Source organism: Perca fluviatilis, chromosome 14, assembly GCF_010015445.1.
Source record: "Perca fluviatilis chromosome 14, GENO_Pfluv_1.0, whole genome shotgun sequence".
Taxonomy (NCBI): Eukaryota; Metazoa; Chordata; class Actinopteri; order Perciformes; family Percidae; genus Perca; species Perca fluviatilis.
Window position 1 is genome coordinate 9,736,692 of NC_053125.1, and position 26,807 is coordinate 9,763,498.

At 40.0% G+C, this 26,807-nt stretch overlaps 4 protein-coding genes and 1 long non-coding RNA gene across 7 annotated transcripts; 3 read left to right on the forward strand and 2 right to left on the reverse strand.

Annotated features, from left to right (window-relative positions):
• The first annotated feature begins 1,437 nt into the window (after nt 1-1,437).
• pop7 (POP7 homolog, ribonuclease P/MRP subunit) lies at nt 1,438-4,191 on the forward strand. Its single transcript, XM_039823463.1, has 3 exons — nt 1,438-1,456; nt 2,161-2,279; nt 3,132-4,191. Exon 3 carries the CDS (start codon nt 3,151-3,153, stop codon nt 3,607-3,609), a length of 459 nt encoding a protein of 152 aa, XP_039679397.1. The 5' UTR covers nt 1,438-1,456; nt 2,161-2,279; nt 3,132-3,150; the 3' UTR covers nt 3,610-4,191.
• A 971-nt stretch (nt 4,192-5,162) lies between these two features.
• Nucleotides 5,163-12,859, reverse strand: epoa (erythropoietin a). 2 transcript variants are annotated; one of them, XM_039823461.1, is made up of 5 exons: nt 12,757-12,859; nt 7,948-8,078; nt 7,296-7,382; nt 6,861-7,025; nt 5,163-5,723 (listed from the first exon to the last, which is right to left on the reverse strand). In XM_039823461.1, exons 1-5 carry the CDS (start codon nt 12,833-12,835, stop codon nt 5,571-5,573), a joined length of 615 nt encoding a protein of 204 aa, XP_039679395.1. In that variant the 5' UTR covers nt 12,836-12,859; the 3' UTR covers nt 5,163-5,570. The 2 variants fall into 2 exon arrangements, with proteins under 2 accessions (XP_039679395.1, XP_039679396.1); XM_039823462.1 differs by lacking the exon at nt 12,757-12,859 and adding an exon at nt 12,322-12,587.
• A 29-nt stretch (nt 12,860-12,888) lies between these two features.
• LOC120573628 lies at nt 12,889-19,529 on the forward strand. 2 transcript variants are annotated; one of them, XR_005641740.1, is made up of 4 exons: nt 12,889-13,647; nt 17,913-17,972; nt 18,318-18,366; nt 18,598-19,529. It is a non-coding gene; the product is annotated as an uncharacterized LOC120573628 (long non-coding RNA). The 2 variants fall into 2 exon arrangements; XR_005641739.1 differs by lacking the exon at nt 12,889-13,647 and having other exon boundaries at nt 17,885-17,972.
• A 2,324-nt stretch (nt 19,530-21,853) lies between these two features.
• LOC120573654 (zona pellucida sperm-binding protein 3-like) lies at nt 21,854-24,937 on the reverse strand. The gene is made up of 8 exons (XM_039823540.1): nt 24,513-24,937; nt 24,207-24,334; nt 23,948-24,051; nt 23,229-23,406; nt 22,898-23,015; nt 22,562-22,653; nt 22,317-22,426; nt 21,854-22,133 (listed from the first exon to the last, which is right to left on the reverse strand). Exons 1-8 carry the CDS (start codon nt 24,825-24,827, stop codon nt 22,045-22,047), a joined length of 1,134 nt encoding a protein of 377 aa, XP_039679474.1. The 5' UTR covers nt 24,828-24,937; the 3' UTR covers nt 21,854-22,044.
• Nucleotides 24,938-25,339: 402 nt separating this feature from the next.
• Nucleotides 25,340-26,717, forward strand: ufsp1 (UFM1-specific peptidase 1 (non-functional)). The gene has a single exon (XM_039823542.1). It carries the CDS (start codon nt 25,493-25,495, stop codon nt 26,246-26,248), a length of 756 nt encoding a protein of 251 aa, XP_039679476.1. The 5' UTR covers nt 25,340-25,492; the 3' UTR covers nt 26,249-26,717.
• Nucleotides 26,718-26,807: the final 90 nt, after the last annotated feature.

The window sequence follows — 26,807 nt, forward strand, 5'->3', positions numbered from 1 at the left end:
CTAATGCTAGTAGCTATGAGTTAGCCTTCTTTTATCACATGGCTTGGTTGAATTCTAATGTAGAATTCGGTATGTTATTTCTTGATAACAGACCGCTGCTAAGGATAACACACCGTTGCTAAGGATAACACGGTTGCCATGCATAGCAGAGCGTTGCCATGGACACAGTTCTGTTCACTCTGGAGCTATCAATCAATCCGCTGAAAGAAGTGCAGATAATGTATCAGCTGTGGCAAAAAAAAGCATGTTTTAAATGTGTAACACCACTTGAGCCACGGTGAAACGTTTTTTCGTGTATATGGTTGAAATGACAATAAAACACACTTGTTGAGTTGATCGTCTCACTGTCTGTCTGTAAAGGGCAGGCGTGGCTTGGGAGTGGCCTCATACAGCAGCAAAGCAAGTGCATTCTGGGATTTGGTGTCTTTCATCCATATGAGCCAAAAACACATTTTCTGTATTATCTTGGCCTAGAAGGCACCAATTTCAATTTTCTTTTCACATTTCTACTACATAAGTGACCCAATTTAAAGATATATTCAGCTTTCCAGCGGTGAAATTTCCCTTTAACAAAAAAGTGTGAAATAACTGAAAACATGTCTTATATTTTAGATTCCTCAAAGTAGCCACCCTTTGCTTTTTTTGATAACTCTGCAAACCCTTGGTGTTCTCTCAATGAGCTTCATGAGGTAGTCACCTGAAATGGTTTTACCTTCACAGGTGTGCTTTGTCGGGCGTTAATTAGTGGAATTATTTCCCTTATTAATAAAAAAAGCAAAGGGTGGCTACTTGGAAGAATCTAAAATATAAGACATGTTTTCAGTTATTTCACACTTTTTTGTTAAGTACATAATTCCATATGTGTTCATTCATAGTTTTGATGCCTTCAGTGAGAATCTACAATGTAAATAGTCATGAAAATAAAATTGAATGAGGTGTGTCCAAACTTTTGGCCTGTACTGTGTGTGTGTGTGTATGTGTATGTGTATGTGTATATAAAATAAATACAGAAATTAACCTTGTGATGGCGTACAAAAGTCAGGAGGTCACAAACCCATTTGGAGTCTTCCTCTGGTCACCAATCTGTGCCTAAATAAATAAATAAAATTATATATATATATATTATATATATATATATAATTTTATTTATTTATTATTTTTTATTTATTTATATAATATATATATATATAATTTTATTTATTTATATAATATATATATAATATATATATATATATATATATTATATAAATAAATAAAATTATATATATATATAATATTTTGGTACAGATTGGTGACCAGAGGAGGACTCCAAATGGGTTTGTGACCTCCTGACTTTTGTACGCCATCACGAGGTTGATTTCTGTATTTATTTAGTGAAATGTCTCCAGAATTATTGGACGGATTACCATCAATTTAACTTTGGCAGTCCCTTAACTTTTCCTCTAGCACCATTCAGGTAAAAATTTTCGATTTGTCCAATACTTTGATTTATGACCAAATAACTTCAAATCTCATTTCTTTTCCATGAGTCTCATTTGTAGCGTTACTGTGTTTGTGCTTATTAGCAAACCTTAGCATGCTAACCAATGAAGGTAACGTAAAGCTTTGAGTTTGTTTGCATGTTAAGCGCTCGTAAATATTCAGAATATTTTAATCACAATGAAAACACGTAACGCCAAAACATTTCATAAGGTCTCATAAGAGAAAACATACCTCAAAGCCATAGCTCAAAGCCCGTTGAACACATGAGGAAACATATCGATCCACTCGGAACCCGTAGCAAAAGGCTGCGTGAGACGGAACCATGGACGGAACGTTCCCGAACGTGCCCCACGTTTTACTTTGCGGCCAATCACCTCTGCACTTTAAAAAATAATAATGTAAGGAAAACATGCACAAACTCTCTTTCAAGTTTATGAGGAGATTAACGTGTTTGAGGACCCCTAGCAATATCAAGATTATATTTAATTTATATTCTCTACTTTTTCTATTTGATATCATTTGAAACATATTTTATTTTTAAACTTTTTAAGTTATCATTTTACCCAGTGTGCCCGGTATCTATGTGGAGAAGTGTTATTGTAATTTTTCTATGTCTTGATATTTTCAGTAAAATAATCGTTTTATTTCTACCCGTGCTACTACTTCCGGGGTAAACAGGAAATGAACAGCTGTTTGGCTAAAGCGTTCTCATCCATGAGCGAATGCCACTGTTACAGAAATACAGACGTTAGCGATGAGATAAGGCACCCTTTGCTGCTTGAATTTATCTTCTAAAGGTAAGTGTACTCGTCATATGGATAAACCGTAAATCACACGGTTAGCTAACTGACCCACTGCTTTTGGGCTCCGGAGCGTTATCTAGCTAGCTAATGTGTGAGCAGCTAGCCCATAGGTTGTTACCTCAGCACGTTACTCCGAGATCCAGTTACATAGTGTATTTATGAGATTTAAACGGTGGTTTTGCTCCCGGCAAATGGTTATGGTACAGCTTTTTAATTTTCTGACATAGTTGTGTAGTGTCCCTTTATTTTTTTATTATCTGCCAGTTTTCTTGATTCATTTTATGTCGATAAACTGTTAGAGAATAGTGAAAATCCCCATCACAATTTCCTAAAGGCCCAAGGTGATGTCACCAAAGCTTTCTTTGTACAACAATCAATGCAAACCTACAGAAATTTAGTTTACAGTGATGTAAAGTGGCAAATAAGAAGCTGATATAACCTAAGTAGTTATCAAAATATAAATCCACTTAAAGTAGCAGCAATCCGGGATGTAGTTCTCAAACTATAACTTGATGGATATGAAATGAATCCGTATCTACCCTGTATTATAATCAATGGATTTTTCAAGCTATAATGCATTTGTGAGGATCTGTTGCTTTGCTTTGTCTTATGGGATATTAACTTGAGTATCATTGGGTTTTGGACTGTTAGATTTATTCTCAAGTGGTTTAGAAAATTGTGATGGGAATTATTTACTACTTACTGTAGTGTACATTTTATAGATAAACAATTATTTGAAAACATAATCAGCAGATTATGAGATAATGAAAGTAATTGTTAGTTGCAGCTCGGAGAGAATCATGACCACATATCATTAATTTTGGTCTACTACCTTTTATTCCTCAGCACATATTCACTGAGAAACATGACCGAGCCACGCAGCCCAGGAATGTCCTCTATCCAGACAGGCCCAGTGCACACTGACTCCACCCCTCCGGCTGTCGAGATGGACCCAGTGGAGTACACCCTGAGGAAGCGCCTCCCCCGGAAACTCCCAAAGAGACGGAACGACGTCTATGTCAACATGAAGACTGACTTCCGGGCTCAGCTGGCGCGCTGTCAGAAGCTGCTGGAAGGTGGGGGTCACAGGGAGATCTGCGTTCACGGCCTGGGCCTGGCCATCAACAGGGCCATCAACATCGCCCTTCAGCTGCAGGCCAGCAGCCAGGGGGCGCTGCAGCTGGCAGCCAACACCTCCACGGTGGAGCTCGTGGACGACCTGGAACCTGAAGATCCCGACGAGGCCGGGGAGCCCATGACGCGTACACGCAACAACTCGGCCATTCATATTAAGGTGTTCTACCCTGACCCGCAGGGACCGTAATAGAGATGTGTCGGGCAGAGGTTGACCATGAGACCAGTAAAACATTGTGGTCTTGGGGCGGGGGGCGGGGTGGAAGACTTACTTTGACGGCAGCAGAAGTCTGCAGAATGGGGCATGCTACTGCTCCAATTGGGACAACTTTAGTTGACTAATATATTAAGCTCTGTTGTCATGTGTTTAAGTCTGTTGCAAATTGTGGCTGTTTTTTCCTTTTTCCCTTTGCATGTCTTGAAGCAACAGTGGTGTCCATCAGGTGAAACCTCGGTATTATTTAATTCCTACTTCAGGGCAGTGCCAAATGTAAAAAAATATATATATTTTAAATGGGTATTTTCTGTAAGTGTTTACAATTTCATATCTGTTTTTAAAGATAGAATTAATTTGAAAACTGAGGAATCCTAATTTACATTTCAAGCAGCTGTTGTTGTACTAAATGTCCACTAGATGTCAGTAGTTTAAATCTATTCAAATGTGGTTTCAGATTGTTGGACTGCAGGTGGTGTTCAACTGCAGAAGCTTGCTTGTTAACTCCACTGACCTGAATAAGACAAAGCTAATGAATGAAATGGACAGACTTCCCCATGTTGTGTTTCCATCTATCCTTTCTTTATCCAAGAATAATATTTTGTATTTAAATAGCAAATTTTACAGTGATGGGACAAAATAACAGGAAAGAAAACATGTACAAACACAAACATCCTTAAAAACATCTTGCACTTCCACAACATGATTTAGAAATACGGAAAAAAACAAGGAAGAGCACTTAACCGGGCTGAAAGAGATGAGCATCCATTTTATAGAAAGCCTCAAGTTCCCAGGACTAACTAATTGCCTGCCTGCTTTTTGATGACGTGCAATAGAGGAAGGGAAGAGACCGTGTTAACGTCAGACACTGGAAAACTTTTTGCAATTACAGCCTCACAGGATGTAAATTGTAAAAGCCAAACAGCATTTTTCCGGGCAGTCTGGCTATCAGTGTAGAGACTGGCTGAGTGTTGGTTAGGCAGTAACAAAAACAGAGATAATGACAGAACAGCTTCACAGTTCTCATGTAACCGTCCAACCGCCTCCTCACTGACCTCTTGCTCACTAGTTTACTGTAACTGATCCTCTGGATTAAATTTATAGTCATTTGTTCTCTCAGGAGCATGCAATGTGAAACTAACAGCTAGTCGGGTACATATAAAAGAAAGACAGCAGCGTGCCATTGTAAATGATGTCAACAGATAGCTTTGTAAATATGTTACACAAGAGAACGGCAATGAGAGCCCGACTAGATTCTTAAAGATCTGATGCTAAAAAATACAAAGACTGGAGTTTAAAAGTAGAAAATCTGTATAAATAGTAATCACACAACTTACAAATGTATAAAAATATTCATTGAAAAAAATCCAAGAGAAGAGACTAATGTGTCTGTGAGGCATAGTTGAAAAATGTTAAAGGCTTGTGGTGTGAGGCCTCATTAGTTTTTGCTTTTTTTGCAGTGGTATTAGAAATGGATGCCCTGTTGCGAACTCGCAGACCTCCAATTTCCAGGTGCAATCAATATTTTCTGTGTTTCACTCTAAAGAGGTGACTGTCACTATGTATAGATTTAAACTTGCAGTCTTAACTCTCTCACACATATACACACATACACACACACACAAGTACAGACACACAGAAGTGCAAGAGAGTGCCAGAAGAACAGCTTTTGGAGCAGTGCTTCACACAGGCCTCATCTTGGTCAGTGTGTGCTTTGCAATTGTCCATGTTTCACATTGGCATCCCGAGGTGCAATCATCTCCTGTCCATCCAAAGCTTAGCTGGGACCGTCCTCTCCTTCCAGCTTCCTCCCTGTATGTGAGGACAGCTGCATTTTTCTCTCTGTCCGCACTGCTTCCAGCAGCCAGCGTGCAGGTCAACAGTGTCCCTTCTCTTGCCTTCGGAAACACAAATCAGCTTTGTCTAGAGTAGGGTGATCAGCTGACGTCTTGCTGACAAGCCTTTGCATCCAAAAGAAGGAGCTGCACTTTGCCTCGCAGAAAGTTGACATGGACTTGAAGCAAATCTGTTGCCGTGGACACCCGCCATGTTCCCTCCAGCTCTGCTACACTTGCTGGTGGGGTATATTCCTGAAAGACAATACAAAGAAACATGTTGCTCTTGTCTTAATTTGGAAAATGTATCTTTTAAAGCAAAGCCACATGCATCTGAAAGGTTTCATGCCATTTCCTTTGGCTTGTAACATCCTCACAATCCCACTATAGTAATCGTATCTGTCTTGTTTTAGTATCAACAAGATAAATATAGAATCTTTCCAGGCTTAGTAAACTTTTTGGTTCTTTTTATTAAATTTTTGTCTTGTTTTTTATGTGCTAGACCCTGTTCACTGTTACTAATGATGAAACTAATATTTCAATGACCCTTGAGCCTTGACAGAGGCTGTTCATTCAGCTTTAGTTTGTCTATCACAAGGCCTCTGCTTGGACCTGAATCATTTCAAAGGCCGTGCTGCCACAATATCAGTAATCTAAGATCAAGCTTGTGCAGCAGCTCCTGTGCCCAAGGCGGTGTCAAGAAAGGCTTAAATTTACACTAGAATGTCCCATGACATCCCTCTTGATCTCAACTTGAGCTCAAGTGTGACCACGATATCTTAAATAGAAGGCAAAAAACACAGGATGAAATTACTGAGGCCGTTTGTCCTCTTAAAAAATAAGGAATTTATATGCCCATCAACAGAAGGCGGTCAGAAAGAATCCAGAAAACATTTTTATTGGTTAACTGCGCTGCTTTTATTTTGATGAAACAGTTAATCAAAATAGCTAGCTGCTGCACAACAGAAATGCAACCTTTTGTATCACGCAGCAGCTAGTAAAAGCAACGTAATTTATGCTGAGAGATTAACCAATTAGAGAGGTGTTTGACAGCAAAAATTGCAGCAGTGTAGCAGTGGAAAAGTGGGTATTTCCCCATGGGAACAGGTCTGACTAGCTCAGGGAGCTAGCCTGATTGAAAAGAGTATAGATATCTAAATAAATATTCATCGGAGAGAGCATGTACATGCCAATCGTTTATCTTTCAATAGGTTTAAACTATCCCTTTTAAAGGAAATTACATTTCATTTGGAATGTGACAGTTTATTCAAGCTGATGTTTTATTATACTATTGTAATTATGCTCTTTTCATAGTATTAAGGTGACAAAAGGCTCCCAGTAAACTTAGCTGTTTATTTTTTAATTTTTACCTCTGTAACTGCTGTAACTCACCTGGATGTTGAGGCTACGCAGCACAGCATTGATGCTGAGCAGGTTTCTGAGGGAGTTATCTATGTGGCTGTGCAGTGCTGTGTTGGTGACTGAGGCCCGTAGCAAGCTGAGGGCCTGTTGTAAGAGATATAACCCAGACTGCACCTCCTGGGCTTGCTCCGATCCCTTGCCAAAAAAAAGAAAGAGGGAAAGAGTTTTATTATGGAAGCTACACGTAACAAAGGAAGCAGGTAATCAGCTCTCCCATTAGAAATTAACTTAACAGGTCCCAGAAGTACAGGTACCCCCATAAAGTATGCTCCTGAGAGGTGTTTATGGTTGAACGATTACACACTTAAAGGCAGCAAATGTCTATGAACTTGTATTATGCTTCATAGCTAATCTAAATCTGCAGCCAGCTGTTTTAACATTCAGCTGTTCTTAGTGGTTACTTACATTTTTATTCTCCCAGATTTCAAAGTCGACTGTGGTTTGGGGCACAGTAACTGATTCTGACAGGCTGCATCCTTCTCTACAGGATTTCTAAGAAAACAAGAAAGTAATGTCAGTGATACTTTTATCCAATAGTGCATTAACATTCAGTGTGGGTGATTCCAGGACCACATTATAAGCTTAAAACTCTCCCCTCTTTGATAAAGCTTATAGTTAGCACTGGCTCAGGTTTACCTAGGATCAGCCCTTAGTTATGCTGCTATAGGTTTAGACCGCCGAGGGACTTCCTATGACACACTGAGCTCCGCTTATCCTCTCTCTCAATCCATCTGTATGCATTTATGTCAAATTAATGCAGGTTACTAACTTGGCTTCTTCCCTGGAGTCCTTGTGCTTTCTCTCCTCACAGATAGCCTTGGATTGTGTTGGTAAGGTATTATTCTCTCTCTTTCTTCGCCGCCGCCAGATTAAGTGCAATTGCTCTTAGGTGAATGGTTGGGTCTGTATAAATTATGAAATTCTGAACCTACTCTATCTCTAAAGTGTCCCAAGAGTAACTTCTGATATGATTTGACACTATACAGTGAATAATATTGAATTCAATATCTCAGCGCCTGCTCTTAGATCTGAGTGCATGCATACATTTTCCTCTCACCATAGCGTCTTCTGCGTCTCGTGCTTCCTTGATGAAATGGTTCAGGACCCTCAGGTCACAGATGGGCCTCAGTGGGGACGGTAGGCCTGGCCGGGTCCACTCCAACACCATCAACAGCAAGGCAAGCAGTCCTGCACAGACACAACAAATAACACAAATGCAGTCACTCAAATGAAGTATCAAGTAACAGCAAGTAGCAAGTAAGCAGCAGTATTAATGTGGAATAACCTTTAACTAAGTCATGATAACCACTCCTATGGAAAGTAGCAGTGAAGCTGGTTGTCTTCTATTACCCTTTTTACACCAAAATGTGCGTGCATATATGCAGGTTTTTTAAGCATCGGTAAACCTGCTAAAAAAATAGCCGATAGACTTATTTCCCATTGCCAGTAGACGAGTATGCCTGTCTGTTTTTTTATGTATTTTGTTTATCTGCATGACTGTTGGTTGAGCTTTGACAACTCTCCTTGAAAGACTATTCTTCCTCTGACATGTTTAACTTGACCTACTTAGTGTAAGAATACAGTACCAATACAGAGACTGTAGTGATAACCACATCTCTGACCAGTATGTGAGCAGTCATTATCCTGGAGGATCGCGTACCTTTTCCAGCCTGGCTGGAACACTGTCTCTAATGAAACCACCACGCTTGTTTCAAACTGTTAATTCAGAGTGAGAGTACCAATTATATTGAGATGAATGCAGAAACTTCATCTTTTTACACAATTATAGTTTCTAGAGTTGTGGGTGGATGTGTCCCCAGACTCAAAGTTTAAGGTTCACGTTCAGATGTATGCAGTTATACACAGGCCAGCTGTACATCGGGGCCAGGGGCGATTATTTGCTCCAGGCCATCTCAGTTAACACCCAGTTATCCCTGTGACAGGGAGAGGGGATAGGCTGCGGGGATGGCCAGGATTTCAAAGAGAAAAACATTTCAAATGTATGAGCACCACAAGACTTTAGGAACAACTGTGTCTTTTGAAATTCATTGAAAAAGACATTTGTTGACTTTCTCATGCATCAGACACAATTCTGCCAAGACCTTCAGGGGTACTGACATAGGGTATATGGTATATGACATCAACACCATTGATGTCATATGACCTAGGTTATCAGATAACACAAGTTAAATCTATTGCTGTTATCTGGATAAGTTAGCTGCTCAGGGATCAGTCTTTCATTAACATTGCAGTAGTTATTACATTTCTGTAATTGGGTGCCACAGACTTGCCAATATAAAAAATACAGATTACAGACTTTTAGGGCAGAGGAGCATCATTTAACGTTTAAGTGCGCACCTTCCATAGGTTAGCTATTCTTTACGTTGGTGCGAATGGCACTTAGTGAGGAGAAGACAGCAGATACCGTCATTGACCTCAGCCTCAGTGGATAATTGAAATCTGCAACGCTACACAATTTAAAGTGACTGAATGGACACTGGACAATTTACTTTATTTCGCAATAAATTCTGAGCAAGATTGAACGGTAAACACTTTCTGAAAGAATTTTTGGAAAGAAGGCTGACATACTGCAACCACACTCTTTATGTGGTAAGACAATAGGAAATTGCAATAGGGGTTAAAGGAAAACCCCAACCTTAAGTTTTCTGCCACTACAGGCTGTATCATGTGAAATCAGCATGATTAATCAGTATCCCATTCATTTAGTTTCATACTTGCATATGACACCTACAGTAAGAAGCCACGTGATATCCTGGATTAAGAACAGAAACCTGCAGATATCATGACGATGCAGATATGACTGTATCCTTGTTTAACTCTTATTAAGAACAGGGTGCTTCTATAATTGGGCAATTGGTCAGCCTGATTCACAAATTTAGACATTCCTTCTAAGAAACTTGGTAAATCAATTGAAAGCATAGCACACTCTGAACTCAAAGGGCACACTTGACAATGAGAGTGGTTCTGTTGTGGGTCATGTGGGCATCCAGCCTCGCTCCCTCTGTGCCACATGCTGAATGCATGCTTTCACAGCAGCCTGGCTGTGTGACAAAGAAGGATGATAGAAAATATAGATGATCTTCCCAAGCAGGCGGGTCAGATACAAGTTCCCAGACAACTAGCACAAATTGAGCTGAACAGCAAACACTAATATTGCAGGTTTGCTACCACTGAGGGATCATAAGAAATAACGTCAGGAATTATAATACCAATTACTAGTACTAGTACTAGTATACTAGTACTACATTAGTAGTGGTCCTTTAATCAGCTTAACCACTTATGTTTAATGTCATTTAGCAGACTGTCAATGACCAACCCCATGTTTTATAGAGCTTTCTCCAAACTGTATGTACATGGTGGTAGTTATGCACAGTGTGTCCAACAACTTCACAAGTTACTATTTTGCGCATTAGTAACAGTATTGCAGCCTGCTTGTTCGGCTGAGCAAGCATTGCAGACTTGTAAACATGAACACACACAAATGCATGCAAATAAATGTTGTTGTCAGGTGTGTAACATTCACTATTAGTCTACTTACGGACGTGCTTTTTCAAGAGTTAGTCATAGGCTCGTTGTAAATTATTATTTACTCCGAATGAATACAAACTAAGCATTGTAGGGAATGAATGTGATTTATTACAAAGCATTTGACACGGGATAAATCCTACTACTCTGTACCTATTTTTATCCTGTTGGCTGTTAAGTGGCTGCTCCACTTTAGTTAGACACTGGTAAATATAGACTTTTGTCAATTCTTCCACTTAAAAGTAAATCACAACTTTTAAATCTTTGTGCATGTGGTCTTTTTCAGACCTCCTATGATACTTGATACAAGATCATTCTACATTATTGTTCAAGAGCAAAACTTCAGATCAACAATGTGGTCTTAATCTTTAAACTGAACCAATTTATTTGGCAGTTTCAGGACAAAGTGATGTCTGCACAAAAAAAACTAATGGCCTCTTTTCCATTCACTCTGACATTTGCTACTTTAAATAACTTTAAATAAGAGTGTGTGACTCAGCTTGAGGATTATCACTGACCTTTTCACCTCCGCCATTGCCTACGTGAGAATGTATCAATCTAAACACACACACACACACACACACACACACACACACTCTCTCTCTTTCTCTCTCTCTCCATTCTACAATCATCAGATGCCAAAACCATGTTGCTATTTTAAATTAATAGCAGTGGTCCACAAGTGGCAGTGCTTTGAATAATGGCAAGCTTCACTCCAGGTATGTGACAGATGCTTTGGAGAGATGGCCGGATGCTCACGTGAGCTAAAGCCTTCTGACATGAGCTATCTTAACTTATTAATGTAAAACAGGTGCGCAGAAAGAGCTCATCAGTTTAAACCAACTACTCAATGTACTAATGGTTAAATGTCAAGGGCTGATAAGGCGATGCTATATTTAAAGTGCATCTCAGGTATGGAATGGTTGCTTTTGAATGCTTTGCGACCTCCTTCCTATTTTGAATGGGTCTTCCCTGTGACAAAGTGCAGAGTTGTAAATAAGTAGCTATCAGATGACTCAGGTGTGACATCATTTCCTGTCTGGCTTTGCTGGAATCCCTTATAGCAGTCAGCCTTTGATAACCTTTTTGTCTTTTCTGCTGACATAAGTATGTGACGACTGTGTCAAAAACTGCAGATTCAGCTTTTTCATTCTAACTTTCCATTCTGCTGTGTCATGCTAGAGAACAATGTCGCAAGGTGTATTTTCCCAGTGAACAAGACAGAAAAAGATTATTTGTTAATGTTCAGGGCCAACATGATGCTTTGCATTGGCTTTATCAGCAACTTTAAGAAGATTGTCTTTTTGAGACTGAATAGTGTCAGTTCCCCCCATTATTAGGTTTGTTCGATGTCCATCACCTGGCACTAATTTGGCTTTTTTTTTGGAAGCTACACAATCTATTGAATGAGTAGAAAGCAACACACATTTTGCTTTGTCTCCTTTGTGTTGCAGGGAATAATACCCCAAAGACCCATATCCCAAAAAATCCCTACACACTTGTCTGCTTTAATTTCAGTCAGAAAGACCTGTCAATACAAATAGTGATTAAAAGATTACTATTTGTCTTTTTACTTTTGAATCACTCAATATATTGCCATGAACTATGGTTAATAAATCCAATCATGAAGCATGCAGAAAAAGGTCTTAAAACATGGAGGATGTGGAGTTTGGCACATGTCAAAGAGGAAAACAGGCATTTCAAAGAAGCCCAGACCTCCATAGAGGCTTTAAATAATCTTAAGATTCAGTATTCACTCATAAACACATAGGGTATGTTAATACTTAAACGTATTCTAAAATACTGAGCATATAGAGCACACAGGCAATGCACACAAAATAACGCACAAGACTACATAATATATATTATAGGCGCTCACTCTTACCCGTTTTCTGCAACATTCGCAAACAGGTGCCACATCTTTTAAAACCATTGTGTGTTTAAATATATGCACAAGCTCTTCGGCTCAAGTTAAAGGCACCGGTCAAATCCAATAAGTCCAACACACAACCCAGTGCGCGGCTCCCAGCGCTAGTCCGACCGGCATGTAGGTCCGTGTCACAAACGTGTGCTGCTGGTGAGAGCAGTCACCTACCAGACTTTGCATCACTGCTGTGCTTTGGCAAAACCTTTTATTTACCTCCCCTAAGGATATAGAGATAACGTGATAGCCTGCACGGACGAGGACGCGCCTTTTTACGCACCACGGTGAGCGATAAAACATCAACCCATGCATGCAGTCCCCCTTTGCGTAAAGCGTGAAAATAGACTAACTATTCAAGCCGGTGTACAGAGAAAAAAAATCATATCCATAACTCACTGGGAAACTCCATAGCGGTATCCGCATAGCCCCTCACAGGGTCCTCGCGGTTTGGCCCATAGGTCCGTCTATTGCCCATTAATTGGAAACGAAGCTCTTTTGTGGATCTCCTGCACTTATCCGGTAGGTGTTTCTAAAAACTGATGCTGTTTGATTTTTTATTGATGACTTTGAAAATAAAGTTGCATTGTTTCTATGACAATCTAAACTACCTCCTCCCTTAAGTTTTCTCTCATTGTTACCCAAATAATAGACTATCCCTGTTTATAAAACGTTTGGCCTAACAAGTAAATAATGTCTCAAAAAAGCCGCGTGGACACTTCCCATCCATTGTTCGGATAGTTTTAAGAAACGGTCATTTACAGTCGCCTATATTTTCAAAAACACTGATTGTGTAAATATCGAAATTAGATATGAAATGAGCTACGTGGTCCTGATTGTCAGAAACATTACGTTTTTATTTTAGGACCATCACAGGCATCTGTCACATGCCAGGACACATTCAATGACCACAGCGGTCAAATGATGTCACACAGAAATCAAGTTATACAATTTTGAAATAAACCTTTTCCCAATCTAAAAATTAGACCTTGAGATTATGAATGTATAGCCTACTGATCAGTACTGATCATCAGCAGATCAGTAAACATGTATAATGGTAGTTGTAGCACTTTGAACAGGAATAACTTTAACTCCCCAAATTAAGTCAGTGAGTGACCTCATTGTTAGAGGCAGTAGGGGATTGGACAGACCTCCTATGCTTGCTTGATTGCTTGATTGAAGCCTGCACCTTGTTAAGACTGCATGGAGCTCCAGCAGTAAGGGACAGAGACAGTTTGTGCTGTTTAGTGTGGGAAGTTTCAGAAGTTCCTTGTGTGCGTTTAATGCAAAGTAAGTCATTTTCAATTATTTACTATTTTATAGGGTTATCTCGGTTAAAGCAACATTGCGTAACAATTTTACCTTAAAATAACAACTTCAAAATCATTTTGATGCTACACTGACTTGTAATAGGGAGAATGGTGCTGCGGTCATTCCCACTACCACTGATTTTGGTGAAACTGGATCATATTTTATGGAGAAAATGTTTTCTGGTTTTCCCTCTGATGTCCTCCGGCTTCTCTGCCTTGACTCTAGGTTCCAAATCGCATACTTCTTTTTTTTTATACTTTTTGCTTTTAGTATTCGTATGTACTGCATAGTACACCATGCCACATAGTAGGTACGGTTGCACAGGGCCTACTGTATGCATACAACTGGGATTTCAAACCATTGCGCCTTCAATTTTGACCCTCTTGCTCATATATGCTACGTGAAGGATTGTGGGTCAGAATAGCCATGAAAGCATGCTTGCTTGCATACTGCAACATCTGACCGGATGCAGTAGGCATACTCCAATTGACATACTATGTATTGGGACATACTTGATCTTTTTCTGGCATACTAAATAGTATGATAGTATGGCTATTGGAACGCAGGGTCAGTGATTTACGGAGTTTCCTGATAGATTAGATTCCTTGACTTGTTGCTAAAGTAATGCTAACAGCTGACTGCTGCAAACTGTAGCTGCCATCAGCTAGTTAACCTCGATAAGCCGTGCTGCCAGGACTGGGAGGTTGGAGTAAAGGGGAGCGTTGGTGTTTACACCGCTAGCACAGAAGCTCTGGACCGCTGGCGGGGGTTGGGTGCTGGCAGGGAGCAACTGCTCCAGCAGTTATGGCTTTGTAATAGAACCAGCCACTGCCCTGGATGACGAGGCTGAGAGATGGATAGATATTTATTTTTTAATTTTTTTTCTGTGGCATCACAAGATTGACAAATATAGGAGCCAGGATGGCATCACTGACTGTGCATAGTATCAAATTTACTTGAATTATTCATGTTGTCAGTTATCATTCAATAAAAGTTAAGAATATAATAAAATGTAGAGTAAATTGTAAATTATTTATTATATATTATTATTTATTAAAGTTCAGTGCGGATGTCATGTCATGTAGTAATTCTATTCTCTGTACTTCAAGCAGGCGTGTTTATGTCCCATGTTCCCACCTTGAACCTAAATGGCCCCTTTGGGGCCAGAGTAATGGAAATGTATATTGAAATTTCCTGGAAGTCCCTTTTGTGTGTCATAGAGGACAGGGGTGTCTTCCAGAGGCTACAGGAGGCTTTTCCATCAGCCAGGAAGTAAAAGTATGTTTGCATACACATTATCAGGAGCCAACATGCAATGTCAAGTGACACACAAATACTTGGAAACGCCGATAAAAGTTACCAAACCCACACGTTTGCATGTTTACTATTTCATAAGCCTATGTACGGTGCATGTACGGCACGCACACATGCAAGTGCAAACAAGAAATGATTATTATATTGTATCTGATATCAATATCGACATATTGATCAGTGATTATTTACATTTATACATTACACAACATTTCTGTATTTTTACCTTGTTTCCATTCTCAGTTATGATGCCAAAAATGTGATGCCCCAATTAGAGGACTAATATGTATTTAATTTAATTTAATTATTTTTTTTTTTTAAACATTCTTTTCTACGTGTACATATTACTGATATGAGTCAGCTTTAATACTACATGGTTACCACTGTAACCTGGGGACAACGTTGACAAATTGTTGCACTGTTTGCTCAAAGGGCTGTTTGCTTATGTCTGAGCCAACATGAGAGGGAGAGAGGCGAGGGAGACAAGGTACGTGCTGTGAGCCATGCTTCATGATTGGGGTGGGAGGCGAGGGATGTGTGGGGAGTGCGGGGGCAGGGTCCTCCAGTCACAATGACTCCTTGGTTGTAAAGGGACACAGTCATTGGATTTAAGGTGATTAGAGTAGGGGTAATGTAAAGTTGGGGATGAACCCAAAGTATCTTTCACTGGCGGCCAGGCGTGATGCCTACCTAACCTAAGGAGAATGAGGCTTTATCGTACTATATACTGTAGAAGACCGTGAAAGTGCACAGCTGTGTGTGTGGGTTTGTGTGTTTTACACTTTGTAATCCAGGTTTTGGGCTCGCAGCCAGCTAGGTCTACTCCTCTGGCGCGACACAAGACAGGAAGCTGACATAAAAGAATGGGGGGACTGTCTGTGAGGGACACAGGAGCCAATGCAGGAGTCAAGACAGTCGAGGTCGGAAGTTATTGTTTCAGCCGGCTTCCACGGTGACAAGGATCTTATCCCTCTGTCTAACATATTGTGATCCCATGGTGATGGCCACATGTGTGGAGACAGGAACTTCATCAGTGGAGTTTCTCCCTGCTGTCATTTTGCCCATGAGTCAAGCATTTAACCCCCTAAATACTTCGGTGGAGCTACTTGCTGGTCAACAACACACAAAAAGACAAAATGTGTGTAACTGTATAGACCACCTCTACGGCAACTATTCCTGAAGAATGCAAAGATATGTGTTTCAACTTTCTCAGCTAAAATGGGTTAACACGACTAAGGGTCTGCCCCAGTACCCACATGTGCCGTCTTGAGCACTGAGGTGCGTGTTCATGTGCCGCCAAGGATTGGCAAGTGTGTCAGAACACGCAACGCCAAGAGTATAGAGCCATGCTGGTCGCTCTGGGAGGCTGTACTTTGACACAGCTTTGCTTTCAGCTACATGCTATTGCCCGAATGCTGGTGTTCAGCAGGTATGATGGTTCAGCATGTTAGCATGCTAATATTCGCCAATCAGCAGTTAACACTTGTACACCAGAGGCCGATGGGAATATCATTAGGTTTGCAAGTATTAGGTCATACATTTTGACCTGATAATAGCGCCAGAGCAAAAGCTAAGGTACCACAAAAGTTATTACAAATCCCCCTGACAGGCTGACATGCTTGTTGAGACATTTCACTCAAAATCACAATCGTCAACCTGCTGGTGGGGCAAAAGGAAAAATCTGGGGATCGCCCAAGTCCTGAGAATTTATCCTCTAGGCCAGTGGTTCCCAACCTGGGGTCCGGGCACCCCCAGGGGGGGTGGCAAAGATCACAGGGGGGGCGCAAGTCTTTATCTGGTTTGAGGTTGAGGTAAAAAAAAATATTTGCATATGCTAAACAAATTATGATAATACACTAGAATATATAATGTATACACAAGTCTGTATGAAAACTATATTTTGTTGTATCCTCGTTTTTCCTGACACCACGGCATCACTATTTTATGAGTGAAACATTGCGGAGAAACGTAACAGTGCTGATAACTCCTCTGTATCAAAAAAGAAAGTAAGGCTCTATCTCGAGAGTTACCTCAACTTCGGTTTTGGGGGGACTCAGCTTTTCTTAGACATGAGTAGAGGGTGCGCCAAGGAAAAAAGGTTGGGAACCACTGCTCTAGGCACCATGGATATCTGAACCAAATTTCAGGAAATCCATTAAATAGTTGTTTAGACATTTCACAAAAAGAAATGTCAACCTGCTGGTGGCCCAAGAGACAAAGTCAAGCAATTAACAAAATAGGTTTCATCCTCAAAGGACCATGAATGTCTTTACAAAATTGTCTGGCAATCCACTGGTTGTCGAGACATTTCAGTCTGGACCAAAGCAACAGATATTGCAATCCATAGAGCCACACCGCTAGCATGGCCAAAAATCTTTAAATCAATAGTAATTCCTTGTACAGTGGTTCCCAACTCTGGACCTCAAGAGTATTGTTTTCTGCTCAGCCAAATATGTCATTTGATTAATATGGTATCTTTTTTTTTTTTAAATTGGTCCATATTAGATGAGAAGAATACAATCAACAGGGCAAATAATTGGAAAAAATGTAAAGTACTGTTTGATAACTTCTCTGAATACTTACTTTAAGCCCTCATCCCATTGCTTACACTAAGAATCCTTTGCATTTCTACATGTAGTTTACTTACAAGGCATTGCTCTTGAACCATACCTGCTTAATACTGTACAATTTAACCATCTCCTTTCCCCAACCAGGCTCCCTCCTTTTTCACCTTTGCCATCCAATATGTCCCTTAGCCTATGTCTTGTGTCTTCAGATATTTTCTATTCTCCTGTTGCCCTGTGAGCAGTCATCTGGCTGTATCATTCTCCCTGCTGCCAAGCTGACTTGTGTGGTATTATATCTGGCCTCGTTGCCCCGAGCCTCACACCTTCTGTTATCCAATGCCCCCTCCCGGGCCTTTGGCTGTCCAGTCTGCTATTTTCCTGACTTGCTGGCCCTGACTGAATGCCTTGTAGTGCTTAAGACTGCAGGTTTGACACAACCTTTCACCTCTATTTGTATTCTGTACTATCTGGGTATAAACATTAAGCACAAATAATGTCTCCTTAGATGTGCACACATTGATTTTGACTTTCTCTTAGTTTGTCTGGTTGGGTTATTTACACATTTATGTTTAACGACTTACTGAAAACATATAGGACAATTGTCTAACATTAAGTGATAATCTGATTACTCCAGTATATGCGCTTTTGACACAAAGAGTAAAAACACTAAAGCATATTTGTGGGCTCAACATATGTCTTGTTTTGCATCCAACTAAATTGCCAATTACTTTTTTCTCTAACCCACTTTATTTTTTTCTCTCACTGCATCAGCTCCACACAACTGCCTGTCTGCACTGTGAAGGTGCACACTTCCCATTAGGTATGTTATCTCTCACCGTACTAATCTCTAAGTGTGCACTTCATTTAGGCAATATTGATTCTAATAAAACTAACAGTCCTGGTTTATTATGTGGTAATGTTATAAATTCAGGTTTTTTAAATGGAGACCACACATTACTAAAAAGCCTGATGCTTCCTGTTACAACAATTATGTATCTATAGTACATGTCTACTTTCTACATTAAGTAATTAGAATTCTTGTTTCTTGTAGGACTGTGCGTAGTAAATGGATCTCAGATGCTTATCAATTGTTCAAGAAAATTATTGGGACTTCTGACCAGAATAGGGATGCAGTGGCCCACTTTTGAAGCAAGACCCCTGCCTTGTGCTGCCAAGCACACACCTGAGAGGCGAGTGATCCCAGTACCAGCCCCATGTGAGAGTTAGTCATGGCAATAATTGTGAGACACATGACAACTAAAGTGTTGTGTGGGAGAAAAGGCATCCTTTTTATACAACTGCCAAACACGGTATGAAGGAAACATAATTGCCACCTTGGATAATGTTGAGTGGCAGTGTTTTTCTGAGTGAAGGAAGTACTACGTTTGTATTATGCATGCAAGTTGTAGGTAAATGATTGGAGTGGATGGTAAGCATCCCAACCCAGGACTTTGACACCAGGACAGTGGTTCACATCAATCATAAGTGCCACAAGGTTTTAGATTCAGGCAACAAAAGCACATTGGTTAAGGTTAGGGAATGAAGCTGGTTTTGGTTAAATGTAAACAAAGTAAAAACTGCAATTCTTGTGGTTCAAGTTTTTTTCTTGCCATTTTCCATCCATCCACCAGATGCTCTCGGACTTTCCCTCCTTTCCCCATCACCTAACTGCCCCACCCATCTGCACACCTGTTCCCACTTCTCTCATCTCTCTCTCTCTCTCTCTCTCTCTCTCTCTCTCTCTCTCATTCATACATATCTATCTCTCTCTCTCTCTCCCCTTTTGTTCCTCTTTCAGTTCATCAAAGTTGCAACGTGGTTTTCTGTCATCGATTTTGAGTCTCTGTTACCTGCCTCCCTGGGCCTAATCTGGACTCCTGACTTTTTGCCTGCTTCCAGCCTGATCAAGTCTGCCCTCCTGCGTGTTAGCCTATGTATGTACAGTATATGTATACCTACTTTGGCAATAAATTATTGAACTGATCCGGTCTGCCTGCTTAGTCTGCGTTTGGGTCCCTTCCATGTTGTCACTCTCATTATTGTGAAATCAAGTCACATTTAACAGTTTCAATATTTAACCAAGACCCTGATCTTTGTTGTGAGTGCCTAAAATAACTAATGTAAAATGTTATGCTGAGATATTGTAGGGGGAAATAAAATGTTTTATCATTGAATGTTTTGCAGATACATTCAGAACACATTTGCTGTTAATAACATTAATACATTTTATTTATGGGCGCCTTTCTGGACACTCATGGTCACCTTACAAGACAATAAAATAGTAATAATAAAAACAAACCGAACATTACTAGATACAGATGAGTGGTGATCATGTTGGATATTCCGGTGTGAAAAGCTGTGTTTTCAAGTGAGTTTTGAAAAGGAAAAGCAAGTTAATATTGCAAATGTCTGGTGGAAGGGAATTCCAGAGGCGAGGGGCAGAGATGCTGAAGGCTCTAAACCCCATGGTGGCCAAATGGGCAGGAGGTGTAGTGAGGTGAATAGATGAGAAGGCCTGAGAGTACAAGTGGGTGTGTTGATATGGAGGAGGTCAGTGAGATACAGAGGAGCAAGGTTGTGAAAGAACTTGAAGGTGAGAAGAATAATCTTAAACTCAATGTTAAATTAGTAGTATAGGACTAGGAGACCGGGTTGCCTTTTTGTGAACCTAAACAATGTTCAAAATGGCAATAAACATTAAGCCTAAACCTCAGTTACTCTGGAGTACCGCACCAGAGTTTCCAACTTATTCTGTCCCTCTAGTTAAAAGTTCAAGCTGTATTTGAATCTTGTCCAAAGTGGGCGCTAAAGTCAACAGCTCCTCTTTGTGATGTTAAGATTGCATGTTTATTGACTTCATCCTTAGGGCAAGATCTCTCTTGTATGCTGGAGCAGTTTGCAAGGGATAGTAATGCAAAAGTGCAAAAGTGCGCATGTCCCATAAATAATGAAGAAAACAATCTAGGAGGACCTTGGTGTTGGAACTTTACCCCGTCTGTGTTGAGAGGCTCCAACTAAGGGAGACATCAAACCACAAGCCAAACATCTGATGTGCAATGCCAAGATCAATACTTGCATCACACACACTCTAGTGAAACATATTAGTCACAACATTCGATATAACAACATAGAACACTAAACACATAACTTATCCAAGGGGTCAGGGGTAGGTAAACTTGTTCAATGCCTACAAATAAGATTAAACTATTTAACCATTTAATTGGCCACTACCAGAATACTAATACTGAATCTGGGTGGACTAAAGTTGGTGTACCTGGTTTTATCTGCATCCAACACCTCACACTGGATGCACACATTTAAATCTAAAACACTCCATTTGAAATATGTGCGATAAACTTAAATTATATGCAATAAATAAGTTTGTCCATGAAATCTACACAAGTTTCCCATTTCAACTGTACATGTCTATTTCCATCCAGTATATTTAGGGGGTCATATGCATGGGTTCCAAAAACAATTCATAAATAAAATAAAAGCCACTAATGTCCAAGTGAATTAGATGTGCTGATGCGTCCTAAAGTTTGACAGATATTCATTTTTGCGGTTTCTAAATATAACGAGTCACATTTGTTCAAACCACAAACGCAACAAAGCCTAACAGAGAAGTTGATGTAACTGCTTAGTTTCAACAATTCCATTCACAAAATGATTGCTCTAGAAGAGAATTATATTGTTTCTTTGTTGATCTGTGAAGCAATTTAAAGAAAATCTTTTTAGATAAGAGAATGGCCAGCATATTTTTAAATCCTAAAAAGATCCACTTTAAAATGGAATAGGTAATTACGTTAATACAGTGGCTTATTTTCAGAGATACAGATCAAGAAGTACAGTAGTCCTGATGTCATGGAATAAGACACTGCCCTATGAAATCTACCAAGTTTCCCAAGTGGTCTGTCACGTTTCCTCTCCCGCGACCAGACACGTGTTTCTAGTGCAGACAGGGGATGTAAAGCACATACAGTGCATGGCTGTGTAGCTGTCCCATTCTTACTCAAATGTCTGTTTATTCTAGTGCGCTTGTTGCCTCCGAGATATTTTAGGTTCCATTGTAGTTCTTCGGCCTCTTAGTGGAAATTCCTCATGGGTTTGTTTTTGTGGCTATCAATTTTCATGGCTGAATGAAAACTACCCATTCTTCAGTCATGATGAAAATACCTGGTCTGTCTCAGATGAGACACACATTTATAAACAGGATTCCTGTCGTCATCTCAAAGACATTTAAACGTATTGAGATGCGAAAAATAGGTTCAAGCCCCTATTGTGCATGTATTGTAGTAACTTCAACATACCAATCACAAATTCATGTTTATTGTATAAATCATTACAAAAATGAAACCATCACAGTGAAAATTGGTCTGTGTTACATTCATCATTGAAGTGTTATACTACCATTTGACGGATTCTTCATTGTCCCTGTCCCCTAACTCCTAGTTTTGGTCTGGACACCTACCTAATTGTAAAGTTGAAAAAAGGCTCTTTAGTGTTTGACTGACAGGTGGCCTGTCCAATGAGAGCGTGGCAGGGTGTGAAGTGGCCCAACTGTTGTGTCCGCCTCATGCTTCCTTTCTGTAAACAACAGAAGAAAAAAAAACTATTAGCTAAGTGACCCTGTAATTAGATAGGCTACTGTATGTAAACATCAAATACACAAGTTATGGCCATGCTATCATTTACATTCAGCACAACTGGTAAAAAAAATAAAACTCCAACACTGTGTAAGTTGCATTTGTTTATGAAGGGCTGAGCAACCTGTATCTGGATGAGTTGTCAGTCCAGTGTTCTCCTCTTCCATCTTTCGAAAGCAGTCATCAGAGTCACAGCATCCACACAGAGCATCGTCTCCCTCTGTGGCACGCCAGCTGGATGACAAAAAACACCTCAGCTGGGATGCCTCAGTTAATAAAATACACTTAAGCTTAAAGTTCAAACTGAAAATCATGACCAAATCATGATGAACTGATTTAACAATTGAAGGGCACCAACAGCTTGCAAACCTGAATGTGGGCCTATGGAAGAAGCAGGCTTTATCTAGGTGGCTTTGTGACTTGTGTTTCAGAGTGGCCCTAATGTGGCAGCTGATGAACATCTAGAAGAAGAAAGCCAAATTAATAAAGCGCATCTGATCCAGGATTTATTTCAACGATATTGTAAATATCCTTAGGCCTTGATCAATAAAAAATGTGAAATGCTTGGCAAACAATACTCTGTATTGTAGATGCAAAAGGAATAAAATAATCACAAGGAATCACACAAATAGCACTCTTTATGCTAAAATGATGGCTCAAATGAGTAAGTAAGAACTGGCTACTGTCCAATAAGATGTTTGTTACCTGTTCTCCAGATTCCTGGTTGAATTGGAAGGCTTGGACACTGAAGCACAGTCTGTTATCTTGCTCCCTAGGGAGGAATTTAGATGAAGATCCTGGCAATACACTGTCCATAAGACATCTGTTAAGGAGGAGCAACACATGCTGAAATGATTTCATGAACGGCATTAAATTAGTCCGATAAATGCTGAAAGATCACTGGCTGTGAGTAGGCCTATCCATTCAATCGATTTAACCTTACATTTGATTCTTGGATTGAGTACTACACTATAATAATAATAATAATAATAATAATAATAATAATAATAATAATAATAATAAGCTTTTGATTAACCCATGCTTGGTGATAAACTTGTAGCTGGGCAAGGAGAGCGGGTCAGGCTTCAGAGTAGCAACACAGTAGTCCACATACAGAGTGAGAGGAGGGTGCAGCGGGGCCGCCATGCTGGCCTCCAAAAACACTGCTTCCCCCTGCTGATACACTGAGGAACTACGTAGAGAGGTACAGTCATCTGCACAAGAACAAACCATTTGTTTTTAGTCCAAATGCCATACATATTCCAGGGTTTTTCCTGGCTCAGAATGGGCCTTTGGGGTGACTATGCACAACAGTAACCATGATCAGTCAGCGTAAAGTAAAGGAAAAGAATCTGTGTTACCTTATTTGACAGAAGTCTAAGTATTTAAAAACTGGTTAAAAAAAAAAATATATATATATATATTTAAATAAATCACCAGGAGAGTCCGGTACAGCCCGACTCTGGAGATAAAACTGAGAATAGCGCTCTTATTCAAGTTTATGTTCCACTTGTTTAACGGCTGTTTGGTAAATTGCTCCCAAACGCATGTAGAGAGGATTTGAATCGCTATTTTTATTCTTAATTCTTATCATTTTGGTGCAGATGATTTTCCTTTGGGGTTGGCTAAAACCACTTTGGGGGATGCCAAAAATCCCCCTATGCAGGAAAAACCCTGGATTCCAGATATTGCTACATATTGTCTGAGAAATCTTCCATTGATGAAGTATAGATTTATATGATTTGGTGGTTTCACCTGTCATGGTACGAAGGGAGAAGTGCAGAAGGCCAAAGACACTGATAGTGGATGTCATAGGTAGCCAGGTTGGGGTTAATGTGTCTCCAGTCACTGTCTGCTTTCTGAACACACACAAAGATAAGGCACTTGTTATACAGTTACAATGTGTTGATGGCAGCTCACTGCAACTCTTGACATTGTTCCTTTAAAATATAATACATAAGAAACCTGAACCAAGGAAAGGAGGATTCATACAATAATATGGCATCTGTCTTACCTCTTATAATGGCACTCAACAGGTATGACAGTAGTTGCCCCTCTAACTATCATACTGCCTGTATTGGTGGGAACCACAGCAGGAAACAGTAGCAGCTCGTTGGAATACACAAGCCACTCACCATGAACCTGGATAGTAGCAAAAGAAATAAGTGAAACCATGAATGAAAATAGCCTTACTTTGTGCTTTAATATTAAGCTTTTCATGTCTGACAGATTTATGAATGAAGTGTGTGCCCATCTCTAGCTACACAAGAGAGACGTTATTATCTGGAGTTGAACTTTTCTTCATGTTTTCTTCTCTTACACTGGACTCAGTCCCACATTCATGCAGCCCTGCAGAGATGACCATATCAGAGTCGGACACCGGTCCCTTTGCTTTGCAGGACATCTGCTGGGCTGAGTTCGCTCCAAGTCGAAGATTCTCAGGTTTGAACGGAATACGTTTTTTCTTAAAAAACTGTGACTTTACGGTTATTCTCACTTCGACTTCTCCGCATTTTATTTCAAGTCCGACGCTTTCACGAGTTCCTGCATCACCTTTTTCAGCAAAGGAAACGCACACCGACAGCAAAAGCATGAATAACGAGACGAATATTGTATATTTTACCAGGGTGGCCATTGTTTTCTTTTTCTTTTTTTGAAGAAAAATCAAGCTAGCGATTAATTCATTAGCGTCAAATAAATTACAGCCAGGTGTGATTGTGCTCGCGTGCACTGGATAGCGCTTATGCTATCTTCAAAGACGGTTAAAAACGTTGTAAGTCTGAAACACCCAGAAACATAGCTTATGTTAAACAACGACAATAAACGATGATATTTCGCTATTATGATTATATGAAAAAATATGATGTAGGCCTAGGTTTATACAATGAAATCCCACCAACTTGTAATTAATTATTAATGAAAGCTCAATTTGCCAGGGCGGATTCCCTGCTCCTTATTACTACAGCATTATTCCACTTTGTTTCCTTAAGCTAACAGCCTAATTCAGTTTTTATTTTTTTTTAAGTTAGTAAAATATGTCATTGATGTTCCAAAGTAAATTTCAAACGACACTTTAATACCGCATGAATTCAACGGAGCTGACGAAAGGCTCCTGAAGGCATCATCGTGTGTAGGAACAATTGTTTAGGCGGAACAAGTATTATCACAAGTGCACCGAAGGGACAGTTGTTGCAGTTACACCAGACGAATTCACATTCACGACAGTAACAATTTGAATTTAAATGCATATTATATGAGGTTAAACCCGAAATGTTTGCTCGGTAGTTACAAATAGTAGAAATGGATAAAAAGGTTGTAGCAGCGGAATCTGAGGCGATTGACTGGGGAGGAAGTGGAGCTGAAGAAGGGAAGATTTTAAAGAAGACCAAAACCTTATCCAAGAATGTCCACACCGGCCTTCCTAATCCACTTCCAGATCCTGTGAAATGTTCTCTGATAAAAGGAGACTATCTCTACTTCCATTATGGCTGTGATGGACACGATGACCGAGGCTGGGGATGTGGCTACCGCACCATCCAGACAATGGCTTCCTGGCTCTGCCATAACTGCTTTCCACTTCAGGACAAACAGAGATCTCCACCAAGTCTCCCGGAAGTCCAGCAAGCCTTGGTTGCCATGGGGGACAAACCAAGCTCATTCTCATGCTCCAGGGAGTGGATAGGAACATTTGAAGCCTCCCTGACCCTTGACTATTTCTATGATGTCCCCTGTAAACTGGTACATATTAGAGGTGGAGGGGCCGAGCTGGAGCATGTTGCAGTGGAAGAGCTCCATCAGCACTTTGAGAAGCATGGGTCTCCAGTCATGATGGGAGGGGACAGGGACAACTCTTCTAAGGGGATATTAGGGGTGTGCACTGGGGACAAGGGGAGCTACCTGCTAGTCGTTGACCCTCACTACTACGGACGTCCGCTGGAGAAGACCGAGCTGCAGAGGCTGGGTTGGGTGGCGTGGAAAAGAGTGTCATCTCTGGATCAGTCCTCATTTTATAATCTGTGTATGCCTCAGACTGCCAAAAAAAGCAACATAAACTAAGTGACAGACCTATTTCTGTTTCAGACTTACAAATGAATTCTTATTTGTGAGGATGGACTATAGAAAGTGTCTTATTAGGACAGGCTTTGTACTGCATTTTCAGCACTTATAATTTAAAATGAGCTGTAGTGCCATCCTGTGGATTAAATCAATAATTACAATGTATTTTGAAGAAGCAAACTTTGATCTATTTCTTCATTATTTTCCTATTACAATTCTGTTGAATCTCTAATCTTCTTGGACATACATTATGTATTTCCCTCAATGGTTTCTTTTGTAGCTTAAAAGTAAAATTATTTTTCAAAGTCTTTCCATGGTGTGAATATGCAAATTGAGGTCAATTATCAACAATTCTGGATTAGGAGATAGGACATGAATGTTGTAGTGGTTGGAGTGGTTGTAGCACTTTACACTATCAATATTGTGAATATTTTTAGCAAGAAAATAAATTCACTTTAGGCATTGAAAATATTGTTCTTCTGAAATATGAAGATGTGCAGCTTTTCTTTGTCTGATGTGATGGTAAATTTAGTATCTTTTTATAATTTACGACTGTTGG